Genomic DNA, 20,496 nt, shown 5'->3' with positions numbered 1-20,496 from the left:
TTGTCTTTCAAGAAGCCAAGAGAGAGCGTGTGTCCATTTCAGATTTTTCCAACGGGGCAGTTTCGATTGCGTCCTTCCAACTTTGCGTGGTAACAGGTGGACAAATGCGATGTAAACAAAGAAAACAGTCCGAGTGATCCTTTCAGCAATTAAATGCCACTTACAATCGTTGATAATGATTTAAATGTATCTGTTAAGTCCGTTTATTTCGTCGACGTGGAGAAGACGCAATTATTTCAAGGTCAGTCCTTGCTCAGTGCTCATGTGCTCAGTCAGGGCTCAGTTTTTATCTCTCTCTCATCACAGGAAGACAACTTAGTGACAGGGCTGATATTTTATTTCTGTAACCGAACCAGCCAGCCTGCTCGTTTCGTCCCTTTGAAAGAGATACCTTTCAAATGGGCAAAACAATCAGTGCACTATGTATGCATGCATAAGGCATTTTTTTTCCATACACAGAGATGGGGAAAAATGAGGTTAATATGGAATCTAAAGAATAGAGAAGGAACATTTCAGCCAGCAAACCAGTTCTTGAACATCTTGTCAGGTGCCCCGGTGATGCTGGCTTTGAACACTTTGCATCATAATACGAGACACAACACGCAAAGGAAGGGGCTTTCAAAGACTTCACCCCAGTTTACACGCCAATTAAGTGCCGTCGCCTCATTAATTACAATACTGTACCGCCATAAATGCGACAAAATGCTGCACTGTGGAAATCGTGCCAGTTGACTGTGCATTTTTGCACGTTTTTTTTTTTTTTAACCCAAGTAAAACAATCTGCATTACCATGGTGTTTTCAGAAGGCACTTTGCGTCTGTCATGATGTCCAAACGGGCAAACCGTCCTCCACGGGTGAGAAAATGTTCCTCCTCCGAGAGGTCGACCAAAAAGCACAGCGGAGAGCACAAAATGACGCGTGACGGTGCCCGGGTCACTCTCCGGTCCACATGCGCGTCCTCGAGCGTCCAAGAAGTGAAAGTGTGAATTTCGTACCGCCTCGTCTAACACAACGAGCCCGGCGGTGTCAGCTGCACTTGTGACGTTCTTCTACCATCGCGCTAAGGTGCACGCGAGCAAGCCACGCACACGCGCCTTCGGGCACGCGTCACGGTTCCAACCGTGCGCGCGCACCTTGGCGCGCGCGTGTTGCTGAAAGACCTCGAGCCGCGTCATGGATGACCTTTAAATGAATCGTTTGCATAGACTAACGGACCGTGATGAGTTTGATGAGTCACGTTGAAGGATTCGCAACAATAAATTAGATGCCTTATGCAGATGACTTGTGCGCTCTTGTTTATTCAATGAATGTATTTTACCGCCAGTCGAGGCGTGTTGCAGACCCCCTACGGAGGTGCCTCGAACCATCAACATTTGACATCTGCGGAGAAAATCAATAGACAGCCTTTTCATTACACTTTTTTCCCCCCAAACAGAACCGCATGAGAACTCTTGTCTTGTCTTTTGATCTCATGAACTTATAAGACGGGGAAACAAGGGACATGGAAGAAGGTGACTTTTGATGTAGTCAATTTAGAAGAATGGTTTGTGGAAAATGCTTTGTCCTTTCCCAGACTGGAAAAAAAAACCTCACTGGCTTCTTCTTTCAGCTGTTGTCATTATCGGTAATCTTGCAATTGAGCATTTTGGTGGCATTGCTTTGTTTTGCGCATGCAGGATCTGTTAGTTCAGTCTCAAATAACCTGCCAAAATGTAACTTGTGGCAAAGCTGCGTCCAGCATTATTATGTGAACACCATGCGAGGACAGCTATCGTGTGTGTGCGTGCAAAGGTCTTCTTTCGCTGTCCAAGTTATCCAAGTATTGTACATAATTGCCTTAAAAATTCAATTGTACTTTTTACTTGTGTACTTTCAGAGTCTGTACATTTTACTTTTAATTTTTCATAGGAGATGAATCAGTAATTCAACTTTTTTTTTTTAACCAATATATTTCTACTTCAGTCCAGCGTGTGAGTAATTTTGCCAGCTCTCGAGGTTTGGGGTTTGAATCTCGGCTACTGTGTGGAGTTTGCATGTTTTTCCCCTTTTTTTTTGTGGGTTTTCTCTGATTGCTCTGGCTTCCTCCCTCATCCCAAAAACATGCACAAGGAAGATATTGAATCTGCAGGGTTCTCAAACTCAAAAAAAAAAAAACGTGTAGTGAACAGGTGCATGCTCCGCACCATGACATTGTGACAAAGTACAAATTAAAACTGAATCTAGTGTAACTGTGTTCGCTGCATGTTAAAGAAATGAAAGTGAAATGAATCTAAACCCACATTTCTGAAGCAAACTTCTGCTCTTCTTTTGGTTGCATAATGGCTGCAGGTGCGGCATAAAACATGATGTAAGCATCCATAAAAATCATGCCTCCAGGTTTAAAGGAAATGGTCGTCACAATCACTTGAAGCTGTCTGTGAGGCTAGACAAAGTAATGTCAAAGTTTTCTGCAGTGTCTGTGGTTAGGCACAATTTCCCTCCTCGGTCCATTAGCGAGGCCAATAAAATAAAAAATAAAAAAAGAAACGCGAGCGAGAATTGCTGTGACTTTCAGTTTTCCATTTCTGTGACAGAAATTATAGAAAAAAATGGTTATTCAGAATGAAAAGGTAGAGACAACAGGGTTTTGTGCTTGCGTGTGTGTGTTGTGAGTGGATAAGGTTTGAATTAATTAGTCAACCAGTCAATAGGTCGACTTCACTACTCCGAATGAATATTTAGTGCTTGAAGTCGACTCATCGCCACAGAAGTGTTTTGGGCATTTCATCTTTCAGTCGGCCAATTCATGGAGGGCGAGTTTTAAAGATGGGCCCAGTGATGGGGGCTTGCCGAAACACCGCAGTGCACATCCTCTCTAAATCAATCTCACGGGTTCGGTCTGCAGATTGTAGAGCATGCAGCATTACATGCAGATAGTGACAAAGATTGCAGTATGGCGATTACAAGATGTCACGGTTTGTTTTGTTTGACGTTGACTCCGAGTTTTTGACTGACGCTCTGCTGCTGTGTTTTTTTTTTCATTTCGTTTAGAAAGAATATGAATGGCTGACATGTTATTTATCCGGATATGACTTCCCAAAGGGTGAATGTCGAATGCCACTGATGACAGATGAGTGTTCCACTGACAGGTGTTGAAGTGCTAATCTTTCTGCCCACACGAGTAGCTGTAGGTGCCCTTGTTTCTGGCAAAAAACAAACAAAAAAAAAGCTCGGCATGATGCTTTTGTTTTCAGCACCCGAGTTGGAATCACAACAGCAAAAGACATGAAGGCTCCAAACTGCCAGAAACTTAAGAGTTGCATAGCAACAGTGACTCTCCTCTCATGCTATTCTCAAACAGACAACAGACAAATAAATAATTGTGGATAATTACAGTGCTAATTGCCTGTTGGTGGTGATTTATGTTCAGCCAGTATGAACATATGAACACACACACATTTTTCCCATTTATCTTTTTTCACCCTCTTAATCCTGTCCTTCCTCTCATCACCCTTTTTTTGGCACTCTACGCTTCTTAATCCAAAGGCTTTTCAGTGGCGAGAACTAATCCATTGCACACTTTCTCGAAATAAAAGATGGAAGGACAATTACGGTGGAGATGAAAAGCCAGAACATTTGAGAGAGCAGGCGGTTTTAAAAAAAGAAACCAAACAAGGGAGAATCAGCAGTAAAGTGGAGCTCACAGTGAACGTCTTGTCATTGTCAGACTATTTTTAAATGACTGTATGCAAATCAGAAAAGCCATCACGTGGAAGCAGAAAAGTCAGACAGACCAAAGGATGCACTCACTATTCTGAGCCGTTGTGTCATGACAAAGATATTTATAGAACATCCAAAGAGCCAATTGTGCCATGTGCTTGCAGGCCCGTGAATTCTCTGAATTGGTCAATAAATAAATAAAAAGCTGGTTTGATAGAGTTTGTATGCTCCAGCGGCAGTTTACATTTTTGAGAACTTGTCTTTCTTGCAGTCATAAAAGTAACATGCTGTTCAGTAAAAGTGGTTCTTTTTTTTTTTAATGATGCTACTTTTTAGAATGTGACAGCTTTTAATTTGTAAACACCATTCTGAGTCAGATACACTGTCAAAGACAAGCACTTATTTGTGACAGTTTGTTTTTACAGCCACAAATTACAATTAAGAAAAAAAGGCAGCTGAAACCCAATTTCTTTGTCAAGGAAATATCAAACATGATGGAAGAATAATGGGGGTTGGTGGGGGGGCAATAGATGTGCACTCCATCATCCTGGATGACACAGCCCAAGAGGACATTAAAAGCTTCTGCTATTTTGGGTTGAGTTGAATGATATGATAAACATGATATCGTTATCGATGAGTAAAACTGACTCCTGTTAAAAGTGTGACATGCTTAGTTGGTCTGCCCAAAGCCAGCGTTAGGAGTTACCATTCAAGTATAACAGAAATTCCCATCCGGCTCAGAGTGGTACCTGACTGAGTGGAACTTGCCACATCTACGTAATGGCCGATGGACTTAGCCAGGCTTCTACATTATGCAGCACTGTACTGTATACAGTGATCCTTGCTACTTCGCGGTTCGTTTATCGCGGGTTCAGTGCATCGCGGATTTTTTCAAACATTAAAAAAAAAACTTTTTTTTACATATACATGGAGTACAGTACAGTATATGTTGCTCTATGTGACTCGCTGTTGTTTTGCAGCTTCTCGCGGACCGTTTGCGGACATTTAAAAAAGGTTTTTTTTTTACCTGTTTATGTTAATTGGACGCTACGTCGCGGATTTTCGTTTATCGCGGGTGGTTTTAGTCCACATCAACCGTGATAAACGAGGGATTCTTGTATGTTGAATTTACCTGGGGCTTTAAAATGGGGCGGGGCTGCCACTGACAGGTGACCATTCACTTGACGTATTTTAAATACATCAATGGCAAATCTTAAAAAAAGGTATCGAAGTTTGGATGAGTAAGAAATGACTCACTTCGTCACCAGCACAACCCCAATGGTAAGCTACGTTTCCCTTGGCCAGATCTGTAGAATTATCTTTGAGTTTGAATCATGCTTGCTTGCTTTGTTTGCCTGCTTTGCTTTGTGTCCGTGGCGCTTCTTTATGTTTGCTGCGTCGCTTGAACGTTACTTGCTGGTCGGAATGCGACGGAGGAATTAAGACTTGCAATTGCAGCGGTGTACATGTTCAGTTCTGTTTTGTTGGAGTGTTGCCACGTCGTGGTTGTCTGGCTGCATTGGAAACGTTTGAATGACGATTTTGTGTTTCGGCTGGAGTTAATCATGCCGGCGTTTTACTTCCGGTTGTGATTCCTGCATTTGTCGTCCTTGTGTTCGGTTCCAGTTGTCTGGTTTCTCATGAAGTTGAGACGATTTGAGAAGATTTATATCTTGATGACATTATAAATCATTTGGATTACATTTAGAACTTTACGAGAAATAATGATGATAATGATAATACATTATGCTAAAATGTGATAAAATCATGATTGATAATATTATGGTTGATAAAATTATTGTTAAGATGAAGGTATTGAGTTAATGAATTCATGTCTATTATATACAGGTACATTATTTACATTGTGATGCACGAAGATAGGTACATTTTGATGTATTCATGCCTGCTTTTAGGTTTTTACCTGCTGTGTGCTTCAATAAATAATCAAAGAGTGCATAGCGAGTGATAATTTCATGCAGTGAAAAACGGAAATAACTCAAATTTGTGCTGGAATGTGCTCCTAACTCCGTCAAAGCTCCACTGATGGGGCATAGCTGAGAGCCCTGCATTCATCCTGTGACCTGCTTAGAAGATGCTCGATCACACCCTCAGTTGCTGCCCAAAAGAACCGGGAGATGATTGTATCATTGGCATTACGGCCACGTTCTGAAGACAGTCGCTGACTTTCTCTCTTCAGCCAAAGCCAAGCAGCAATAGAAACCAGCCAAGCATTTCAGCCCCTTTATTACTAATGATGGGACTGAGTAGACCAAAAAAAAAAACTGTGTTTTCAACAGTTTTTGAGTTCTTCAACTCATTGTGCTAAAAATAGATATGTTAGACACACACTCGAACCCAAACCGTTGGAACACATGCATTAACATGACAGTGGAGAGCATCTGTGATTGTAAAGGTCCATATCTATCAGCAGACAGTCAATTCTTGGAAGCAATTAGCAATAATGGTCTTGTTAATCAGCGCAATCACAACCCACACTCACCTCAGTTATCCTGGATTTATTTTTGTTTCGTATTTCCATCTAGCTGTCTCCCCACCTGGGCATTCAGCATAATGAAAGCTTGTAATTACGGGATGTGATCGTTATGAGTGTATGAAAAGGTTAATGGTGGGCAGAGTGATTGGTTGGTTTCTCAGAACCATCAATGATTAGCACAGCTGTGGCTCTCTTTCCCTTAAGGATTCGTTTGGAAATAAAGGGAGGCACCAAATATAAATTAGTAGCAATATGTTTCTCATACAGTATAATATGTGAACAAATATTCCATCTGTCATATGTGAGGAAGGAGAGCACAGAGCGGGGAATCAGTGTTGTGATTCAGTGATTCAGTTGACTGCTGAGATGAACCCAGCAGGTTTGGCCCGGAAGCAGCCAACGTCCTTGTATAAAGCCGAGCCAGGTTCTGGGAAGGCTGTATTAAATCAGGCGGCAGATGATCCAGGTTGGATAGAAAACCAACATTAGCGTTAGAAATGGAAAAAAGAAAAAAAAACAGCATTCAGATGGCAACAGATGGGTCGAAAGTCTTTCGGGGGTGGAGTTTCGAGCCTTGATGTTTACCTATTCTACCATTCTGATCTCATTTGCCCCGGCCTACTCTTAGTATTTGTGTTATTGTGAGCATATTGAAAGTTCATAAAAACAGAGAGAGTTCAAAGAAAGCAAAAATAAAAAATAACAGGTCAGAAATGTAGGAGTGAGTTATTTATCAGTATTATAAGAAATACAATACCGTATTGGCCCGAATATAAGACGGTGTATTTTACATTGAAATAAGACTGAAAAAGTGCGGGTCGTCTTATATACGGGGTCGAGGCATTACACCCATTCACGACGCTAGATGGCGCCAGATATCATTGAAGCGAATGCTGAACTTGACTCCCCAGGGCAAATTGAACCCCTGCCACGAAGACTAAAAATAAAAATAGCGGTAACACGAAGAAAAAAAAATAGGGGTAAGAAGGAAAAGCGAAGAAAATAATAGAAGAGATAACAGAAAATGGAGAAACGTAGTCACAGTCTAGAGAAAAATGGGTCGAAGATCGGCCAGGTTAACCGACAGCTGAGGAGAAGTTATGATGTAATTTACATTTCAAAAACCAGAAGCCATTCATTTACGAATGTGATTGCACTTTAGATTTGAATGAGGCAAAACAACAGGCTTTTCTCTCAAATATATTGTGATAATCATTTGTTTCAGATGTACTGAAATTATTTTCTGTATAAAAATGAATTTGGTGTTCAAAAAGTCTTTTTTCAAACTTGAGTCTTGAAAAAGGGGGGTCGTCTTATAATCAGGGTCGTCTTATATTCGGGCCAATACGGTATATTTTTTAATGTCACTCTTACATTAAGGTTTGTACCAAATTAAAAAAAGGATCAGAATTGACTTTCTTTGTGCAGCAAATAGTCTGTCAGCACTGACTGGAAACAGCATGCAGTACATGAATTGAAGTAATGCAACGTGATGGTGACGAGCCCAGGGTTAATCCAGCCTTCGGCCCCACAATCGAATGGGAATAGGCTTTTACCACGTGAGGAGTAGCTTCATACAAAAAGGATGGAGACATGGAATGTCATGCCTGAATATTATACACATAATGTACAATATTTCTTTATCCGTCTTCTTGACCTTTACCACACCACGGGATGTCTGATCAACGCTATATCAGCAGCCTCTTATCATGCAACTGCTTGTTCACTCGAAAGTACAATCGACAGCAGACGTTGTCTGTATGACTCCAGATAAAAGTGGAAACGACGCCAATGTGGCGTGAGGACTCAATTAACCTTCACAATGAAGATGAAGAGCAAACGGACCAGGTGCTTTTACTCACAGCTCGATTACAAGCTCATACAGGCAAGAGACTCTGTGAAAAGGTTGAGGGCAGGCCTCATTTATGCAGCATGTACTGTATAATAACAACTGTGGGGATTATTGTAAAACAGAGAGCTCTTTTTTAAGGTTCAATATCCCTACGTTAGTCGTTAATTAGTGGCAGTCGATTGAAACGTGTGTCATTAGGTAATGGTGACAATGATGGAGGAGATAATATGTGTACCACCTCTCGGTAAATTCACAAATGCGTCATCAGATGTTTCTACATTTGTCCAGTGCTCCACAGCTTTTGTGACAATGTGTTGGATTGTCATTTTAAATTTGGGGTGGCACAATAGCTCATCTAGAACAACTTGGGCTTTGGAACTGAACGGTTACGTTACACTTTGGACAAAATGCAAAAATGGGAGCCATTGTCTGCTTCCTGATTACTTTCGAGGCGCCCATGAGCAAGACACTGTTCCCAGACCTTGCCGAGCTCAAGCAGTGTGGCACAGTTTGTGTTCCCGTTTAACTCTGACCTCTCTCCGGTGTAATATTCTTGCATTACACCGAGAACATTAGGAACAACTTTCAGTGGAGCGTAGAGGAGTTGTAACTGTATTACAATACCAGTGCTAAATAAATCATTTCAACAGTGTCAATCAACTGAGCATTTATCATCTTTGTGAAGTCCAATAGCTCTTACTGTATATTGGTTCTCATCGCCTTGCTCAGGTGGTCAAAATCGGGGCCCCTTTGAAAATAACACTTGAATTGGCCCTGCTTCAATGGCGCAAACTGAAATGATTATTTCCTAGGTCCCCTGTCAGTCTTGGGCCAATAGAATTATCTTCACTTTTCGCCTACTTACAGTGACACTGGTCAGTTGTGGCTGGTCTGTGCATACAGTTATGGGCAGTGTATCGCTTAGGGTGGGGGGAGAACAATGCAACTTAGAAGCCAGAAGGTAATTAAGGCCAATAAATAAATAAAGACAGGTGAAGAACTGCGGTCACAATGACGGTAATTGCGAAATCCGTATCTTGATGGATCTGCACTCCAACAAATTAACTTGCTATCTACTAGCTTGCTGTTCATTGGTATTTGAATAACCAGTTTAATGTTACAGCTGCCTTACACTCACAACAATGTCCCCCAGCGGCCATGAGTGAGTGATGGCCGACTGGTCAGGCATTTGGAAGGATTTCCACAGTTTAAACATTGATAAGGAAATGGAAAAGACATGAATTGGCACGTGGCGGCTGTAAACACTCTGGATAAATGCTTAAATACTTGATCTGCAGAGAGCTAAATTTAGCACAGCCTCATAACCTGTCCCATAAGCCTGGTTTATCAGGGTCATTCATTAAAATCGGAGACAGGCTGAACACTACGGCGGCAGGAAAAAGCAGCCTTTTCTGGAGGCTAAGGAAGCGTGAAACCACCTGGAGAGGGGAGGAATGATACAGATGAATGAACCCTGAGTTTGAATTTTAATCTCTGGGAAACATCTGTCCTTTGAGATGGAGAGAACCGACCTAAGCGGCTGCCGCTGACGCATTCTCTCCTTTGTTGCTTCATCACACTTTGAGCCTGTTTTCTCGCCTCCTTTTGTTTTTGCACATTTCACCATTTTTTTTTAACCATTCCCATCTGTGAATGTGAATTCGTGTTCATTCAAGTGCTGGCTGGGTAAACAAAATTCCTCACCACTGTCAGTCGGCAATACTGTACAATAGGGATCCCCGTTTTGTTTGGAATATCAAAACCATTTCCCGTCGAGTTTTAAAACTCTGACAACAAGGAGGACTAATTTACAACAATTTCGTGCCTACGTTATAATTCCCTCGGAGACACAGGAGGCCAATCTTTACAAGAAAATGAAATAACAAGAAACCCGTTGACTCATTTTGAAACAAGTGTTTGGTCCATTCTTTTTAGGCTTAAATCCAAAATAATCAATAAAGGGAAATATGTTTGCCAGACACTTCTCTTGGTCTAATTTTTTTTTTAATATAAAAGTTGCCACGGTGCATTAGCATGAGTCATGCGTGATAATCGTGATAAACGTGATTAATTTTTAATGGCTAACGCAGCACATGATCGTCACGTCAGAGGATGGCCATCGCCTTCATACAGCTGATATTTTACATGGAATAAAAATGTTTTAAAATGGATTCTTAAACATCATCATTCTGGTATCAAATTTCTTAAATATTAGATACAATATGTATCACAATCAGAAGAATATCTTTTAATTTTATTGGGCGTGACGAAGAACAAATTATGCAAATGAACTACAGAGATGACAGCAGCAGCAAAAAAACAAAAAACAAACAAACCATCTCTAAAGACCACGAATTAACATCCTAAATTCTACCAAGACCAAAGTGTAAATTTAAAAAAAAAAAGGTCCAGCGTAGAACCCGTGATGCAAAAGTAGTAGCTTTTATTAATGTGCACATGTCCGTCTGTTCCAATGCTAAACTAACTCACGTCCCTTCTAAATTATGTTTCGGTGTAGGTTCATTGACATTTCGCTCCACAAAAGTCATCCATCCATCTATTTTCTAATCCGCTTATGCTCACAAGGGTCGCGGGCATGTTGGAGCCTATCCCAGCTGTCTTCGGGCGGTAGGCGGGGGACACCCTGACCTGGTTGCCAGCCAATCGCAGGCGCATGTAAAATGAGAAGTATGACAATGTGATTTACATAAAATTATCTCTGTTTATAAGCACACTAAATCTCGAATATCTGGCAGGCTGAGAGTAATTACTGCCAAGCTGATGTGAAGACGCATTTAATCATCTGTGTGTGTGTGTGTGTGTGTGTGTGTGTGTGTGTGTGTGTGTGTGTGTGTGTGTGTGTGTGTGTGTGTGTGTGTGTGTGTGTGTGCGTGTGTGTGTGTCCGGGCGGAGGCATTGTGCAATTAATCGTAGTTTTTTTTTTTCTAAATGGGAATGTTTTCACAGTTTCAGTTATGAGGAAAAAAAAAAAGATTTGCTTCACAAAATGAAAAGGTAAGTGACAAAAAACAACAACAATGGGACTGTTGTCCTTTCCTGTAATGTAACGTTAAAGCAATAAATAAACATTCTCAAATCTATATTGTTTTCTAGTAGGTGGCAGCACTGAAAGAACATGTTTGCACAATGTCACATCATTTCATGAGAATCTGGTTGGAAATGGTACAATAAAGGTTTCCATGTTAACTCAAGGTGGTTTGCCAGCACCTGGGGCAAGTATTTACACTCTCTAACCTTGGGGCAGAGTAGCACTCTCTGAGTCCACCAGTCCAGTTTGAGACTATTTGACCCTTGAAGGCAGTGGTGTCAAACCCAATTTTGTTGCTGGCCACAATGTGGTTGCGATTTCCCTCACAGGGTCACTAAGACTGCGTTATAGCATATACATGTTTGATTGTCACATGATATTATTGCATACTGTACATACATACAAGAAATATGAGGGACAATTGGTTTTTAAATAAAAAAATGAACGTAAAAAGAATTTCATTTTTTAAATAATTATAATAAAAAACTAAAAAAAACATAATTGTCACTCATGATTTGCTTTCACAGTCCACAGAAAATTATATGCTGAGCTGTATCTGGGCCCCCAGGCCTTGAGTTTGCCACCTGTACTGAATCAGACTCATCTCATATCTTTATAAGTACCGGTACGTAAAACACACAAGGAATGTGTCTTTGGTAGCTACACTGGTATTGCAATAACAAGCAACTATGATGAACAAAGACATGGCATATAAGTATAGAAAGACTTTCTATTCTATTGCTCTAATTTTTAGGCTAGATTCTCACTATCTGATTCAAGTCACAAAATTCTGATGTCTTTGTTCGCAAGTGGCACACCTTTGCTATGAGCAGCATCAACCTGACATGGCATCATTGCCCTTGCGGCGAATGAGGTGATTTGGCTCATGTCTCTCCCATTTGGCAGAGCAGATTGCCAGTCCGATCCTGGCTGTGTTTTATTGTGTGTCAGTACTGACCTCCAGAAGTCGACAGAAAACAAATGGCGGCGATATGATCAAATTATTTTCATTCAGACAGATTGAGTAGTGTAAAATATTTCCAAGCTTATTTTAATTAATGACGCCATATTTTTGTTGCCGCAAAGGAAATTATATCATCATTAATTGTGAAACGCAATGCACCGTATTTGGGTGCTGCAATGAATCTGCTCCCATTTGATACGACAAAAATAATTTTTTCAAGTGCACTGACACTTTACGTTGATAATGGCCTCATATTATAGCACCGAATGTTCTGTGAGCCGCCGTGTCTGCAGAGATGCTCCGACAGATGGCTGTGGGAGAAACACTCTGGCGCCCTGCGGTCTACAACCACATCACTCTCTCCTTCTATACACACACTCACACACTCACACACACACACACACACACACACACACGACGGTACATAATATCTCTCAGGCTTCCGGCCATGCCACATCTGCTCAAGTGTGTGTGTGTGTGTGTGTGTGTGTGTCCATCTCCACTTGATCCAATATACATACACAACTTGCAAAGATGAAATCAAAAGCTATATTAATGTAATTAAAATCAACTTACTAATAATAATAGTGAAAAATAAAAGGACAATCACTGAAAGATCACAGTCATGCATGTGAGAAATCTAGTCATGAAAATAATACGCCGCACAGTGGTCGACCGGTTAGCACGTTTGCCTCACAGTGTAGAGGTGCAGGGTTTGATTCCGAATCCAGCCTTCCTGTGTGGAGTTTGCTTGTTCTCCACGCGCCTGTGTGGGTTTTCTCCGGGTACTTCGGTTTCCTCCCACATTCCAAAAACATGCATGGCAGGCTGATTGAACACTCTAAAATTTCCCTGTAGATGTGAGTGTCAGTGCGGCTGGTTGTTCGTCTACGTGTGACCTGCGATTGGCTGGCAACCAGTTGAGGTGTGCCCTGCCTACTGCCAGATGACAGCTGAGAGAGGCTCCAGCACGCCTGAGACCCTTTTGAGGATAAACGGATTAAAAAATGGATAGATGAATAGATGGATAATAATTATAATAATAATGAGAAGAAGAAGAAGATATTGATGATGGTAATAATATCATATCATGTGAAAATATAGTCATAAGAGGTAGATTTTTCTTTTGAAAATGTCACAGCTATAAATTACACCACATGGAAAGATCCGAATTGCTGACGCTTTTATAGGTCAAATGAAAAAAATATATCTGAAAACCCTGATTTTTTTTTAATCGGCATCAAAAATGATGCCATCTGTGATTCAAATCTGCTGTTGACCACTGTTATTTTAAAATCTCTGTTAGATTTAAAGGTTCCAAAAATAAATTCATATACATTTTGGAAAAGAACACTTCAAAGGTACTGTTAGATGCTTGAATGCGATATTATGGGTGTAGTATGACTAAAATGGTCTTTGTAATCCCTAATGTCTGATCATTAGAGAACCATTACCTTCCTCAACTCTTGGCGGGATTGCTAGAGCCAGAAAAGATAGTGAAGTCTAATCTTTTTTTGTCTTTCATGCTCTGTGACGAGCCCAGTCCCAAACTGTTTTCTATTACATGTCACAGTGCAGAAAGTGAACAAGCTGTGAAATGAGGATACTTTACACATCCCACTGATCTGCCAAGAGCACTGTATCACCACTCGGAGGAAGACGCGTGCGCAGATACACACACAGATACAGTCCTCACGCACATACACTTGACAGTGTGTTTCTTATCTGTTCCTCCAAATAGTTCCCTTGACCCTGGGGGGAAAACTCAGAGGTGTAATATTGGCACGAAACCCAGAACAGAGATTTTCTCACTTCCCACAGTCAGACTGCATTGCCAAATTCATTCTTTTTGTTCCTCTGCTAAAAAAAAAAAAAAAAAAAAAAAGGAAATTAAATATGAAATGAAAAACATAATCAATGCTATTATTTGTAGAAGATAAGGCAGCGCCGTCTTTTGTGTGAATGAAATCTGAATATTCTTGTTTCGAAATGATTTGTGAAGGCCAAAATAATGTATATTCAAACACTCTTTATTGTATGAGAGTGACAGTCCACATTAATCAGCCCTTGAGACGGAAGAGAGAGAAAAATGACTCAAGTGGGCTTGGGTAAACAGAGATAATGACATAGCCTCGTATAAAATGTAAACCATAAAACAAGCCTTTACCTCACCAGTCACAAATGTTCACACGAGACCGTTTGGGAATGACGAGAAAGTGACAAAATGTCTTTTTAAGGCATGAAGATGTCTTTTTTTTTTTTTAATGTTACACTGCCGCTTGTTCCTTAAGTAAATGTTGAGTAAAATGATGAAAATTGTGATTAAAATGTGTGAGCAATCACGTGAAATTACCAAACTGTAATTTCTTGAGTTCTTTTTAAATAGGCTTTGCTTGCTACCGTCCTGCAGCAATCTCGGGGAAAGACGTCAAATATGTTGTCGTGTTAGCAGATTTTGATCTGGATATCGAGTGAAAGCAAGAAGGGAGAGGGATTGAGACAGATGAAAAGAAAGAGAAGCAAGGGACACCTTGGGAGGGAAATTTGGGGGTAATTAGCATCTGCTCCATGATGGCTGAATCCATGCAGAGGGAACTAGAGAGATGCAGAGGGAAGATGATAGAAAATGGCAAAAAAAAAAAAAATAAAATAAAATCAGTGGTGATTCACCTGCTGTTCGAAGCCTCTTTCACTCTCTGATTGGTCAACATACGGAAACATATGTTCATCGGCTGTTGTGTAAAATGCCACATTTTACCTACCAGCTGGCCAACTTCTATTTGTCCCAAATGACGGAACCAGAATATTTTCAACGCCGGTTTTCACAGTGCCCTTCACTATTTTTCATCTCCATGTCTTTGAATGCTCTACTGAGCCTTATCAGAACATCTGCACCATGTCGTGTATATTTTGCAAGGAAAGGTCAAGGTTGTTGATGTGGGTGCATGGTATGAACGCAACCTTAATTTGAATAAAGGTGGGTGATCTGCGATGACTCGCTGTAGCAGAGATGATGGATTGCTTGTCATGTTCACCATGCATACGCAAAGATATGAGGACACATTGCGATTACGCCAACAACAACGGAAAATGAAAGCCAACGCCCCACTTTTTATGCCGCCACATTTTCTGGCAGATGTTCTACAAGATCATCAACTCATTAGAACTTAGAACAGAAAAGCGTCTTCTGCAAACCGTTCCAACATGGCGACAAATATACAAATGTCCAAAAAGTCTTCTTAACATTCAAGAGGAACCGACGTTTGACTGTTGTCAGTACTGCCCACCAGTGTTTTACAATTGCAACTGCGTAAATCGTGATACCAACCAGAGTTAGCGTTCAAATCCTACAAGCAAGGCTCCACTCCACCCCTGCGCTCAACTTCCCCCTCACTCTGACATCATCTTCCTGCATGGCTGCATGTGTTGTCTGAAATTCTGTGTTATGCGGACCAAAAAGAAAAATATACAGCGGAATGTCAATTTAATATTCCCTCAAGGGATCAAAATTGGTATAAAACTAGGATTGTATTAGCTGAAACTCCAAAATGGCGGTGTAAATATGTCAGATTTACTTCAATGTTTTATGAATAAGATCTCAGTGGCGAGATTTGAGAAGGCAAACGAATGACTTGTACAATATCACCTGCAGCCATCTGCTCTCGCCCGCAACACTCCTTCCTCCATTAAATGAATTTCGACCCTCTCTTTGCACCATATTCCCGCTTCTTTTTCATGCAGGAGTATGGGCATGTGGCACGACGTACCTGTTCAGGAGGCCGTACTGCCGATACATCAAAGTAGTTGCAGGCTGAGAAGTGTTCTGAGAGGCCCGCTCACCCCCACCAGTGAGCCGTTCATTAGTACTTTTTTAGTAGCTCTCATTCTGAGCTGTCCCTTGCTAAAGTGCTCGTCAATTCATTTTCTTCTCACTCTCTCCCTAACCTGACACCCCAAGCCCCCAGTGATAGATTGCGACTATTATGCGGTGTAATGACTCCCACACCTGAGATAGGTGTTAAAAGGGAGTGAAACAAATGCGACCCCATATGTGTGTGTGTGTGTGTGCGTGTGTGTGTTATGACCTTCGCTGTTTTCTTTTTTTAGTTTATGAAAAAAAAAACAAGTATGAAAGAAGAGAACGGGCAGGCTGAAAAAAAAACTGAATAATAATGGCTGCATGTGAGAGTAATTATGACCCCACACGGCCCCACACGACGACGATCATAATCTCGTGCTTCAGACCCCACATTTGCATAACAACAAAGCAAATGTCAATGTTACACAAGGTTAATGAACCACTTAGTAATGTGAAGCCTACAGGATTGACACGCTTATTCATGTCACCATTTTTCACACATGACGGCTGTGACAGTCCGACCGTGACTCAGGTGTGAAGCTGAAATGGTGTCACAAGACATCTGGAATGGTGAGAAGAGAAAGAACACTCATGATAAGAAATGTGCTTTCATACAAGCATAACAGGTGGGTGGGAGACTATCGGATGTTTGTGTTGCTGGGGTGACAAATGAGAAGAACATTGTTTGAAAGCATTCACCACCATCATTTCCACTGATGGGAATGTTTTAATTGGTTGGTCGGTTTATGCCTGACTCGTCTCCTGCTATGAATATTTAGGTCTCACACACAGACGAATCATTTTTATACGTTATTGATCGCTTGAACCGAAATAATGAACAAAACAATTTCATACTTGAAAATCACAAAACTTTAAATGTTCTTTTTAATCACTTGTTGTTTTGGGGCGGGGCTTTTTCAGATTAGTTATATATGAGTGGATAAGTTAGCCTGCACAGACAGGTAGGAACTGTGTGTGTGTGTGTACACATACGTTTGTGTGTGTGTGTGTGTACATCTGAGATCAAATTTGCTACAATGAAAAAAACCCTGTTGTGAAAAATGTCTTGCTGCAAACATGATTTCGTTGTAGAGGAGTTTCACTGTATACCGGTAGTGTTTTGGGGGTTTTTTGTACACATTGTGACGTATTATTAAGTGGTGGATTAGATCACTAAATACCCATATTACTATACTATTATACTAATAGGCGCAGGTAACAAAATTCACCGCCCGCCACTGTCAAAAAGACACTCCTCAAAATAAATGTTATTTGAACTTGTGAATGGATGGCACCAACGAGGGTAATTAGAAGATAGAAAATGTGGGTTTATTGCCTACGTTAACTGCAAGTAATTGACAGTAAATTGCTTGCCATGCTGGAGCTCCCTGCTCTGTAAACACAGCCAGCTCAACAGTTCGGTCTAGATTAAGTTTGATCACCCTCATCTCACCTTTTATCCCTCGTCTCACTTTGCCTGCCTCCAGTTTTCACAGATACTGTATGCCATGTGTTCATTGTTCATTTCAGCAGCTTGCTTTGTTCAATTTCTTCACTCCGTCCCCAGTCATCATGGCAACGACAATTATGCATTCGTTCAGCCGTACAGCTGAACGAATGCATAATTGTCTTCTTACGTTCATGAGACAGGACCACCACCTCAAAACAGACAAAATTAGGATTAAAAAAATAATCTATCGATTTTAATTGCTTATGTTTTGTAACTTTACTGGACATACTTTTTTTTTTCCATTCGACAGCACCTGGAACAGCATATATGTGAAATAGCAATACGTACACTTTGCGGGCAAAGTACAGGACTACCGAAGTTTGACACTCAAATAAAACAGCACAACGTAATGAGAAGTCAAGGATTAAGGAAAAAGATGGATGAACGATAGACGGATAGGCGGGGACAGACGCACTGACATTTCCTACCTATTACCATGGTCCACAGAGTGTGCGATCTCTCTGCCCATCGACACCGCTGCTCCTGGCTTTTTATGAGCACTGGTGTGGAATGTAGGCCTGCTGTGACCAGGCACATATTTATTTTCAGAGGAGCCTTAGGTAACACAGGCAAACTTTTGAAGAATTTCAAGCACTGCTCGGGGCCAGTTTTTGATCTGTCGGCCAAATCAGGAATGACAGCGCATGCTTGAATGGCTGCAAAGTCATATAAAATTTAAGCAACAATGCAATCTGTGCACATGCACCTTCCAGTCGGTCGCGAGCGTGTTATGTGCTCTTCAAAGCATGCACCTGTGCTGCGTTGTAGGTACTCTCATTTGATCAACTGGAAAATTGTCACTGAGACTAGTCGAGCTTTGAGCTTTTGATCTGCCATGTGATCAATATTCTCCCCTGCCAAAAGCCATTAGACGATCTCTGCCTCATCAATGGCGGTCACAAAAGAGACAAGACACCAAAAGGCATCACACAACACCGATAAGTACACGAAACTCAATATCTGAAAGTGGTGCAGCACAGCCACAGAAAACAGGGACACAAGCATGTGATGATGCCATCTGTTCAAAAGGTTGGCTCACTCCAGACACGGGATTCTTGAGCTACCACGGTCCCTTGCAAGCCACCGGCATGGCATCATTGCCCTCCTTCTGATGCAGATTTCAGTTGATTAATAAAACGTTGCATCAAATAGGCAGATCAGGTCTGGTGCCATTAAAATCGCAAATATTGTAAATGAATGAATGTAATGACCAAATGGGCTCATTATGGGTGGGTTGGAGACAGATAGCCCCCCCCCCCCAAAAAAAAAGACAGAATGCATGGCCATGCTGCACCAGAAGGCACGCTCAGTTAAACGCCTTACCTCAGGGGTGTCAATTTTAATTTTTTTTTGTCGCGGACCACTTTGATGTTCCATAAAATGACGCGGCTGGCCGGATCTGGCCTTGAGTTTGACACCTGTGCCTTACTTATTTTTATCACATCACACTTTAGGCCAGCAAATGTTTTCCTTTCATTTTTTTTTTGGACTGTAATTGTGACATTAGAGCAGACTACTGCGAGCATAGTTCAGTGATACACTGCACTTTGCGTTCCGACGTATGCAGAAATTGTGGCTGGGTCACTGCCATTGCAGCAGAACTCGTGCTGCAGATCCCTTGTAGAGTGAAATATTTATTGTGACCTTGCAGGTCAAGCTTGCCTTTCATTTGGAAAATTACAATCTTTTTTACAGAAATGTGTCTGAAAGTTTATTTGCAGTGTAATAGCTCATGTATCCCTAATTTCTCTACCTCTGTAGCATATCCATTTTCCAGACGGAACATATCAGGTAGCAAGTGTGTTTCATGCTCTTGCCAGTTGCCACATGGCTGAGAAATCGACAAAACAGTGCGGCTATCGATGTTCCTGGCTAGCAATACGCTACACATCTCACATATCAAATAGCATCATTGTTCATCATAATTTCGACTCTAATGATTGCACTTTTTATATTATTGATTTTATACTATCATTATTATTATCTAACTATTGACGTCTTAATTTTCTAAAAACGATTAGATCAGTACCAAGATATAACAGAATTTTTGTGGTTGTATCTTGTGTAATTGAGAGTTTCATGTTACGATATTATGCAGTTGCGATGTTCATCCTTAGTTTAATAACAAGATGCTGTGAAAGGGAGTTGGAACAAAACCTATTTTTGGACAATACATTCTCTTGGTAACTTCTTTAAAATGTCGTCATGGTTTTGCAGCAAGAGGAAAATGTGGGTCTCAGGCTGCCAACAGTTGAGAGGTTTGGTTGATATTTGAAAGCCTTTCGCGAGAAAGCCAATACAGCACGTTTTGAAAATCTTTCTTGGTAGAAGAATATAATGACAACCTACCTAATGAGGCACCTTTTCAGAGTAATGAGCAGAGATTGTTGCAGCATTAATCAGATGCTAGTTTAATTGCCCAGTCAACCTAACGAGACAGGAGCTAGAGCAATGACTCCAACAAAGACAAATTGGAGTGTCACGTGTGTCCTCAATGACAAGGTTAGAGCAGTACAGCCAAAGGTCCTAATCTCCCCTTCCAATGGGTTTCCTTATTTGAGCTCATCTTTTTCTTTACTACGCGAACACGAACTACTGTTTAGAAATTGCCACTGCGGGCAATCGACTCATTTTTGTCCGCTTATTTGTGTGCGCTCACTGCAGAACGTGCCGTTTTCCACAATCCTTCATGCAGTCTCGTCTTTCTCTTTGCAGGAGAAGTAACAATGTGCATAACCGTGATCTATGATGATAGTTCATTTCTTTAGCAGAAGAAAAAAAAGCCTAAGAAGCTAACTGAGTGTAAAATGTTCATGTACAGTCTATGAAAAGATAATTGCAGGAATACGGTACTTGAAAGGACGCAAATGGGTCAGTTTAGTGCATGCTAACCATAAATTAATACTTAGGATTATATGTACATTTAGATTGAATGTGCTTCGAGTTTTAGCTCGGTGAAGCAAGGTTTTACGAATTGAAAATGCTTGACTTATAAAAATAATTATCTACTGTGCTGGGTTTGGGTTTCATTACCCAATTATTAAAATCGGTGTAACAGTGTTTAAGGC

The 20,496-nt window shown here is 40.9% G+C and overlaps 1 protein-coding gene across 4 annotated transcripts in view; it reads right to left on the bottom strand.

Annotated features, from left to right (window-relative positions):
* Positions 1–20,496, bottom strand: part of sphkap (SPHK1 interactor, AKAP domain containing) — a 60,056-nt gene that overhangs the window by 26,457 nt on the left and 13,103 nt on the right. The window contains exon 1 of one of the 4 annotated variants that reach the window (XM_086125341.1): positions 790–1,040. The exons of the other annotated variants lie outside the window; for them this stretch is intronic. Within the exon in view, the coding sequence (XP_085981467.1) occupies positions 790–824 (35 nt within the window). The 5' untranslated portion in view covers positions 825–1,040. Of the gene's footprint in view, positions 1–789; positions 1,041–20,496 lie in introns of those variants that run through there. 4 annotated transcript variants of the gene reach the window in all.

This window comes from Hippocampus guttulatus, chromosome 12, assembly GCF_054856545.1.
Source record: "Hippocampus guttulatus isolate MCC_2025c chromosome 12, RoL_Hgut_1.0, whole genome shotgun sequence".
NCBI lineage: Eukaryota > Metazoa > Chordata > Actinopteri > Syngnathiformes > Syngnathidae > Hippocampus > Hippocampus guttulatus.
Note: the sequence above shows the minus strand (reverse complement) of the source record. Positions and strands in the feature narration are given on the sequence as shown.